The sequence below is a fragment of the Wyeomyia smithii genome, chromosome 3 (genome assembly GCF_029784165.1).
Source record: "Wyeomyia smithii strain HCP4-BCI-WySm-NY-G18 chromosome 3, ASM2978416v1, whole genome shotgun sequence".
NCBI lineage: Eukaryota > Metazoa > Arthropoda > Insecta > Diptera > Culicidae > Wyeomyia > Wyeomyia smithii.
The window spans coordinates 128,416,393-128,425,866 of record NC_073696.1 but is presented as its reverse complement, the minus strand read 5'-3'; the positions used below and the strand labels follow the sequence as shown (position 1 = coordinate 128,425,866).

Below are 9,474 nucleotides of genomic sequence, written 5' to 3'. Positions count from 1 at the left end.
CTATTAACCGGGTTTCGGATACCATGGTTTCTAATAAATCTCGAATGGTATTGGTGATCCGCTTTATTAACAAACGCATCATCAGAACTACAACTGCTACTATTGGATGTCACATTTTTATTAAATTGGTCGTCACACGATAACTGTTATTTTTATCGACAACTATTTAATGTTTTACAAGGCTTTAATTGAAAGTTGCTTCATCTTAGGACGTTTCTTCTCGAGACGCTTCCGTTCCTTCTCTTCCCATCGACGTTGTTTTTCCGGGTCATCGTTAGCTAAAATTTTCTCTTTTTCTGCCTTGCGCTTCTCCTCTCGTCGTTGAGCAGCTGCTTCAGCACGAGCAGCATGAGTATTCTTCATGAATTCCTCTTCTACACGAGCCCGATTTTTATCAGACTTTGCTTTACCCTAAAAATATTAAACTTTAATGTTTCTGCACAAGCTACAGTTCTATAAATCTACTTCTTTTGACAAACGGAAACGCCTAATACGTTCCATCAAATACAGTACTAACACCAGCAAAGGCTTCAATTCTTCCATTCCTATCTTAGGAGGCATATTGAACCCACAATGTAAAATGCGTTTGACCTCAGGTTGTTTAAGAGTGTTGGGGTCCTCTTGCTGAACTGGACCACTATATTGATCCGAAGCGTAAATATACTCTATAAGGTGTGAATACTTATTTAGTGCTGCTATCAGTCTACTATCCAATAGGCTAGATGACGCCTCTGCAATCTCTGATAATAATGAGTAACCAGAAATGTTGTACTTTTCATCAGTTTTGTTGACTAGAGTGCAAAATTTGCTCTGAAAAATTAGATTAACCACATTTAGTATAGATGCAGTAAGTATTGTCGATAAAAAAAATACCAAATCATTCATTTCTTTGCCCATTTTAGTAGCTTGCTTCTTAGTTGCAACACAAAACACAAAATTGTCCATTGAGTCTGGAGACATTTCCACTTTTATATGCAACTGGTCGTTAATTGGTTTCATTATTCCAGTTATTAGTGAAACCAGATCTTGCCGTTTTATCATTTTCAATTCAACCAACATTCCTTCGCAGCAGGTTCGGCCACTGCACCAAAGCGTATACACGCTCTCGCTTTCTTTTATAAAGCTTAAGGTGGATCCTTCGGTTTCCTTTTTACCATCGTCTCCCACAAGAACAAAATTCTCCTCAAGAAGACTTTTGTGTGTGGAAAGCCACAAGCTTGCAATAGATGAATTCTTTTTATTTCCGTACAGATAGTTAGCGAAATAGGCCATAAGGCCTGCCAGCATTAACATTTCCATCCAGTATGAGTCCCAGTGTGTTCGAAAATGCATAGGAACTTTGGCCATTGTTAATTTGGGCTCCGTCTTTTTCGTATCTCCCCGCTTTACATCATCGGCTTCATTGTTCGTTCCAGGGAAACCCTCAAATTCTTCTTCGTCTTGAAAATGCTCAAACTCATTTTCTTCGTCCTCCACAACAGCTTCATCTTCATCCGTATTGTCGATTTCAGCAAAATCATTAATGCCACCTTCATTCTTCCGTATATTCCCATTTGACTTCGCGGTATTAACATCGATTACCTCTGGCTGTTGCGGACTTGCTACATTGCCAGCAATAAACTCATCGTCATCGAAATCTTCGAATTCTGCAAAATCATTATCCTCAAAGTTATCGGCATATACTTGAACCTCTGACATTAGACATAGATATGCCGTTGCCATTAAATAAAATTGTAACCGCATAGCTGAGCTGTAACAAACAAATATAGTAAACAATATTCAAAGCAGTTGCAGCATGGTTTCTTACCTGAAATTTGCATCACCTGGGCCACTAGTATAATTGCAATATTGTACTTATTCCCTTTTTTGGCTTAATTTTATAAATTTGTGTTTAAAACTACTAAATAAAAACTAAACTTAGACAAAATGCCGTTTATGTATTTTGATTGTTTGGTATTTTATTATACGTGAATTACTACAGAAATGATTTTCACCTAATTAATTTCTTCAACTCAACTGAGATTCGATGACATTTTATTTTTTAAGTCTACGTTGTGCACACTTGGCGAAAAGAGCTCAATTGTGAATGTAGTATTGAGTAATGATGTATCGGAATAAAAAAAATCGATACTTTCGAGTCGATGTTACGATTTTTTGATCGATTGTGTGATGTAGAACTTTTGGCGATTTTTTTTGTTCCAGTCACTTAGTTTTTACCAGGGGGAATCTATCTGTCAAATATCGTATAACCGTGACCAGCATATTTGGCAACAAGGCGTCCGGTTGTTTTGGTTTTTGTCGTTTTGATTGAAGTAAAATTTAGTAGAATTGTAACACATACATAAGACATACGTAACACTCAGGAAGAAATCTTCCAAAAAAGTTGGTACAAAATGAACTACTCGAAATTACCAACCTCTGTAAAAAAAACCTCTGTTTGAGTTGTTTTTGAAGGCAGTGTACCTGCGCAGCCCTGCATTTGTCTCGTTTCTACTCGAAAAATGCTGCATTGATTTTGTAAATAACTTTTTGACAGTTTCTTATGGGTTTTTCTTTGGGGCTCGATAAGGTCGAGAAAAAGAAAATTCATTATGTTCATTATTTATCGAGCAGTTTGACAGGGCGAGGTACGGAGTACTATGGGGCAACGTGTACCAGGAAAAAACGCCAGTGTTACGTATGTCTTATGTATGTGATTGTAACGTTCTTTTATAACAAAACTCTAGAAATCGCGGAAAACTTTTATTCATACTGCGTTGCGTAGTGAAATTTGGTGGCAGCAGCCTGCGATTAGCTGAAAATCATTAAGTTTCCTCGCCACACACGAAATCTTTTAAACGTCATGGACCAACAAACTTCATGGACCAGAGTTGATCTGCGATAACGCACACATATATGAATTTTGACAGCAGTAAATCTCCCCTGGTTTTTACAGGTTTTTACCACGTGGATGGCACCGCTGTCAGCTACCATAAATTTGACGCGTTACCAACATCACTGGCACTGGCACCCGAAAAATGGTCAGTTTACCCTTATCTTATGTTGATTCGGGCAAACCGACCAAATGTTGACTGCAATTATTGATAGCATATCAGACAGTTTTGAGCAATTTCTTAAGGTGTTTACATGGTATTTGATATTCTAAGTGATATTTAGTTTATTAATTGTGCCCCAAAACAAAGTGAAGCAAACTGTGACAGCAGAGAAAGTAGTTTTGGGATAAACGGTACAGAAATAATGGAAAACTTTCAGTCGTTGGGCTGAGCTGTCAAAGTTGCAAATCGATCAAAGAGCACACCGAGTGTTTCTTGTTGTTATTCGCTCTGACGGTGCTGTCATCTTCAATTTGTTTACTCTATGAGTGCAGAGGATAGGAATTTTTTCAAGGGTGAATGTGATAGCAAGCATTTTGGTAATTTTCCCCAAAATTCGCATACGGGCAGTTCAATGTGTGTGAAGAAGATGATTTAATTCCGTCAGGGCGAATGGTTACTACTGGGTACGCAGAAAAGTTTAATAATATCGTTTTAATTGATTGACAAACCTTAAAAATGCATTCACAAACCACTCAAATGAAAATCAACGTTGTCAGAAATGATGTTTGACTTCGCTTTAGTTGGGCTATAACCCAAAGGTCGGGCGCCCAACTAAACATAGCCCAACGAGCGAAATTTCAACTGTACTCGAATGGTACCACCACATACATAAGACATACGTAACACTCAGGAAGAAATCTTCCAAAAAAGTTGGTACAAAATGAACCACTCGAAAGTACCAACCTCTGTAAAAAAAACCTCTGTTTGAGTTGTTTTTGAAGGCAGTGTACCTGCGCAGCCCTGTATTTGTCTCGTTTCTACTCGAAAAATGCTGCATTGATTTTGTAAATAACTTTTTGACAGTTTCTTATGGGATTTTCTTTTGGGCTCGATAAGGTCGAGAAAAAGAAAATTCATTGTGTTCATTATTTATCGAGCAGTTTGACAGGGCGAGGTACGGAGTACTATGGGGCAACGTGTACCAGGAAAAAACGCCAGTGTTACGTATGTCTTATGTATGTGATACCACCTTCTGAAAAAAATCTCTGTTTGAGTATGTCTTATTGTATGTGACTTTATTATAATCGGTTTGAAGTAAAAATGAATAAGCGTGTATAAAGCCATTTTTACTTGACAAACACGACAATTTGTTGAACGTGTTTGTTTCTTGACAAATTGTCATTTTCATCAAACGCACCACCATCAAATCATCGTCCTTAGTCGAAGAAATTTTAGTCATTTGGCTCGGTATTTAAAAGCAACGTTTTCAAAGTACAATTTAATTTCATCGGGTATGTTGTGATCTAGTAAAATAATAATCGTATTTATTTTTGATATATTGTGTATACTTTATATTACTAGAATCATGTTCAAAAAAACAAACCAGTTTTCTCCACAACCAGCACCACCATCAGTGGAGCAAATAATGGAAGATCTAGAAACATTTTGCGTAGAACGCCAACCAACAGAAAAAGTTCGTTCTTTAGATACCAGCACGGAGGAACCAGACATTGAGGATTGGTGGAAGGTGTTTCAAACCTACCTGGAGGATCATGAACAATTTCATAGCATGAAAATTGATATTGAAAATTTAAAAAAGAAATTGCTGGCTACGCAAACCGAATTGCAGGAAGCACGAGATAGCATTCAACGTCAGATTGACGAGGATCTTGAAAAAATTAAGTTGACTATACAAAGCTGAGGTTTGATTTGAAGTGGAGCATCTTGTAACATAGTACATATATACAAAAATGACATAATCGCTATATTATTTAAAGTTTTTACAGTTTATTGATGATTCTATTATTGATAATGTTGGATTCATCTTTGTAAATAAAGTGGACCTTTAAAACAAACCTGCTATTTCATAAAAAAAAGCATTCTAGGTGTTTAGCGAATTACTACAGGCTACTTTCTAGAAAACCAAATTGACGAATTTACGATTTTGATAGGCATCAACCCGAAGTCGGTACAGTTAGTTTTTGTTTTACATATGATGCGTTTTTGTAAATCCATGTTATACGTTTCAAATCGTAAATAATTCCTTTATATTCACACCATATGCAGTAAGCTAAAAGTTTGCCACAACAAGTAACAGTATGCTACGATCTTTTCGTCCCGGACTATATCGATAACCCTTAATTTGTTCATATATTTAAAGCCTTTATTAAAAGAGATAAGGCGAGTAACTCACTCACTGGCCAGGCGAGCAAAATGTTATATTAGGGAGCGCGAATGGAACTTTGCTGGTGACAGACGAGCTACTCGTCCAAAATCCAGCCGACTCACCTTCTGCAATATCAAAAATGGACATTGGACAGACGAGTAACTCGCCGCTTTCTTTTGCTTTCTTCAAGAATAATACTTAATTGCCTTCTCAATTTAACCACAGATAAACAGACGTACCACGAGATTTATCCGTGGATCAAAATAACGGTAATTTCGAATGAGTTTCAGTTATGCGTAATATTTCTGCCGCAGCGGTGGTGGCGTTGATGTGCCTTTTCCTTTGAACTCAGTTGACAGTATTCGAGCACCGTGCTGAAAAAATCAGCAGAAAAGCTAAAAGTTTTTCTTTTGCGGTATATGTCCAGTAGGTGTCGCCAAAGATGGAAAAAATCGTATCGCATAACAATCATTCGGGTATCATTCCTGAACGTGCTATTCATAAGCTTTCAATCCCAGCAAACCATCGCTACTAAAAGTTACACATTCTCACGCTTGCAAGAAACAGCTTAGAGCAAAGAAATATATGGTAGCTTTCTATGTTGATTTTGTTTCAGTATTGCCTGCTTTAGGCGGAGCGAGCAACATGATGCGAGTGTTTCACGAAAGAATCGTAAACGATTGCACTCAAGCGATCGCAACGATTCTTTCAAATGTTGGTTGTTTGTAAGTGGAATTCGGTTACTCCACGTCGTGCTTTCACCGTGATATACCACGATGATTCTTGGTGATTTCAAATATTACATTAAAATTAAAATTTTAAAAGATTAAAATCGACGTAGCATTTATTTTGCAAGACCGTTCTTTTCGCAAGAAAAATGCATACAAAAAATACACTACGACATTACACAAAGTTTTGCAGCGAGAGCTGTCGAAATCTCTCTATCTGTAGCATTCTGAAATTTTGTGTAAACACACAATCTGTTCTGAAAACAAAAATCCTTGTTTCATTGTGGGTTTCAATAGTTAAAATTACAAGATACTCATCTCTGTTCAAAACTGGTAAGTGCCCCGATTAGTTTTTGTGCGAATTTCAGAATATTTTCTGTGTTTTTAACATACATAGATCATACGAAGTTGAATAAACATCTTTCTTACTCGTACCAAAACACAATCTCTTCGAAGCAACATTAATCCATAGTGAAGTTAACATCCAAAGGAATGCTGTCTCCAGTGTATAAGTGATAAATAGATTGAATTAGACACGATGATTTGTTTCTCAAGAATTTTTTGTATGTTGTCACTTGTATTTTTGTATGTTTTTCTCATTGCAAACATTGCATATAAGACGGTCTCCATATAAAGGAGTGGCCAGAATTACCAAAATGCGAATTTAATATTTAGAAAAATTTGAGCACTTGATTTTATAGTTTTTAATCTATATTTTCATAATTTATCAATGAAATCTTGATATATTAGACGGTTCATCTTAAATAACGCCTCCAAAGTTAACTCTTTCAAAAAAGAAGGAAAACAGTTTTTCTGAACATTTTGGAATATATAAAATTATACTAAAGATGTTATGGTATGTTTGCACATAATTAAGAGCTTATTATATTAGCTTCCTATAACCGGCAGAGTATTTGATTTTAACCCTGCAGAGTGTGCCGCAGACCACATAGAAAATATTCGGAATTTTCCTAATTTTGATCTTTAAGGACATCAAATGTAAGCACGTGTAAGCACAGCTCCTAATAGTGTGCCTGAAAGCCCTGTTTATGCCCTCCAAGAAACAATATTAAAAATTTGCGGAAAATTTGCGTTTTTGCAGAAAAAGATGATTTAAAGGCTTTAATTTTTCCTGTATATTTTGAGTTTTTGGGTGATTTATCAACGAAATTCTTTGTATATTACACCAATTTAGTCCAGAGCACATTGAGAATACGTAAAATATATATATATATATATATATATATATATATATATATATATATATATATATATATATATATATATATATATATATATATATATATATATATATATATATATATATATATATATATATATATATATATATATATCTATATATATATATATATATATATATACATATATATATATATATATATATATATATATATATATATATATATATATATATATATATATATATATATATTTATATATATATATATATATATATATATATATATATATATATATATATATATATATCATATTCATATCATAGTCAATCATATGTAGACTGTTTACATTAGTTTCTTAACTATACATAAAAATAAAACAAATTAATTTTGTGTCCTCAGCCTCAAGGACTTGACTTGTTTCAGTTTATACCGGGACATCGTAAAGTCAATGGCTTCGCAGTGTTGATTATAAGAATTCATCATACTATTTATAGGTCCATTTTTAGCGTATTCCGTACGACGATGGTTAAGAGCAAATAAGCTACGGTGTCGAAGTTGTCGAATGGGTACATAAAAGTTCAATTTAGAAAGTAGTACGTGCTGCGAAACGATATCGGTTACAAATAAAGCCATCGCTCTCGCCGTTCTTTTAATGTTTGAATGTCAATCAACATGTAGCGAGCTTCATATGACGGAAGACGATGTGAGGTCCAACCTAGCTTACGAAGAGCATATAGTAGTAATTGCTTTTGTACTGTTTCTATTCTTTCTTCATGTACGCCAGAACGAGGAGACCACACAATGTTACAATATTCCAGTATTGACCTCACATAGGTAATATACAAAGTTTTGATAGTGTACGGGTCTTGAAAATTGTAGCAGAAGCGTTTGATAAACCTTAACATGTTGTTTGCCTTGTGTATGTTAGTATTATAGTGGTCGATGAAATTAAGTGTTGAATCCAGGGTTATTCCTAAATCTCTACCTTTTCACATTTTTCTGCACTCTGATTTCCTAATGCAATTACAATGTTGAACGATGTTAATTTTCTGCTAAAGGATATTACATAGCATTTTTTTTTAAATTTAATTCCAGTAGGCTTTTCTTACACCAGATGTGAAATGTGTGAATTTCATTCTGAAATACATTGATGTCTTCTTGATTTTTTATTTCCAAAAACAGCTTCATGTCGTCGGCATATATTAAAGCTTCAATATTTTTGAGGATGAAGGAAATGTCGTTTACGTACGAAATAAAAAAAAGTGGTCCTAAGTGGGAGCCTTGAGGAACACCTGAAGTAACTCGAATGGGATTTGACTTCTTTCCATTGAATTTTATTATTTGTTGCCTGTTTGTTAAATATGATTCAAGCCACTTCAGGAGACCAGACTCAATTCCAATTTTTTGCAGTTTAAAAAGTAGCATTGGTATGCCAATACGATCAAATGCTTTGCTAAAGTCTGTATAGAGAGCTTTTACATGGTTCCCATTATCCATTGCATTCAATGAGTAATCTACGAATGCAAGTAAATTTGTAGACGTAAAGCGGCTATTGAAAAAGCCGTGTTGTTTGTCTGTTATTCGATTTTTGACTTGAGCAAACATTTTTTTCATTGACAATTGCCTCAAAGAGTTTAGGAATGCAAGAGATAATAGCGATTCCACGATAATTACGTATGCCAGATTTCCGCCCAGGTTTGAAAATAGGCACCAAAAATAAGCTTTTCCATATATTTGGGAAGACTCCAGTTTTTAACGGCATATTGAACAGCCAGAACAAAGGAGATGTAAGCTTAGGAGATAACCAAAATTTCAGTCGCATTTTGCGTTGGTGAAGAAATTTTCGGGGATATGGTGGTTGACCATGTTTGAGCGTTGGTGAGTGTTACCTGTAAGTCTTCTTCTTTCTCATCGAAAGGGGTCGTTATTTCCGGAAACTCGGCTTGTAAAATTTGTCGGCGCTCTCTCTTAGTTGTTGTAGGCGGTGGTGTGTCCGTTCACTGGATAATGATTTCCGATGAGACCGCAGGTCTGCCAAGGCGTCATCGCGTGATATTCCTAGTTCTTCATGTACGTCCAGGAAAATTTCACGTAGCAGGTTTAAGTCACTTGGTAGTCCTACAGCTGCCAGCATCACCGATGCACTAATTTTGGTGATTCCTCGAATGCATACCGTTGTTGGCTGATCATGCAGGAAAGCAAGGAAAGTACCGTATCCATAATTTTGTGATCACGCAGCCGTGCTTTCAGATAGCGTTTGTCACCAGCAGCGGATTGCTCCGTTAGTCTGACAATCGGTGGACGCAATAGGATCTAGCAGCGGAGCAGCATTTACCGGTTCT

The 9,474-nt window shown here is 35.7% G+C and overlaps 1 protein-coding gene across 1 annotated transcript; it reads right to left on the bottom strand.

The window, feature by feature from the left end:
* Window positions 1-45: 45 nt before the first annotated feature.
* LOC129726420 (PAT complex subunit CCDC47) lies at window positions 46-2,086 on the bottom strand. The gene is made up of 4 exons (XM_055683074.1): window positions 1,808-2,086; window positions 874-1,750; window positions 466-810; window positions 46-411 (listed from the first exon to the last, which is right to left on the bottom strand). The coding sequence occupies exons 2-4, from the start codon at window positions 1,741-1,743 to the stop codon at window positions 175-177; spliced, it is 1,452 nt and encodes a 483-aa protein (XP_055539049.1). The 5' UTR covers window positions 1,744-1,750; window positions 1,808-2,086; the 3' UTR covers window positions 46-174.
* Between the last annotated feature and the right edge of the window lie 7,388 nt (window positions 2,087-9,474).

Bases quoted from the DNA above. Each gene is read 5' to 3' on its own strand.
- LOC129726420 (XM_055683074.1), bottom strand. From the start codon at position 1,743: ATGCGGTTACAATTTTATTTAATGGCAACGGCATATCTATGTCTAATG. The intron at 811-873 runs GTATTTTTTTTA...CTAATTTTTCAG, and splicing joins GCAAAGAAATGAATGATTTG to AGCAAATTTTGCACTCTAGT. The intron at 412-465 runs GTAGATTTATAG...TAATATTTTTAG, and splicing joins GTTTCCGTTTGTCAAAAGAA to GGTAAAGCAAAGTCTGATAA.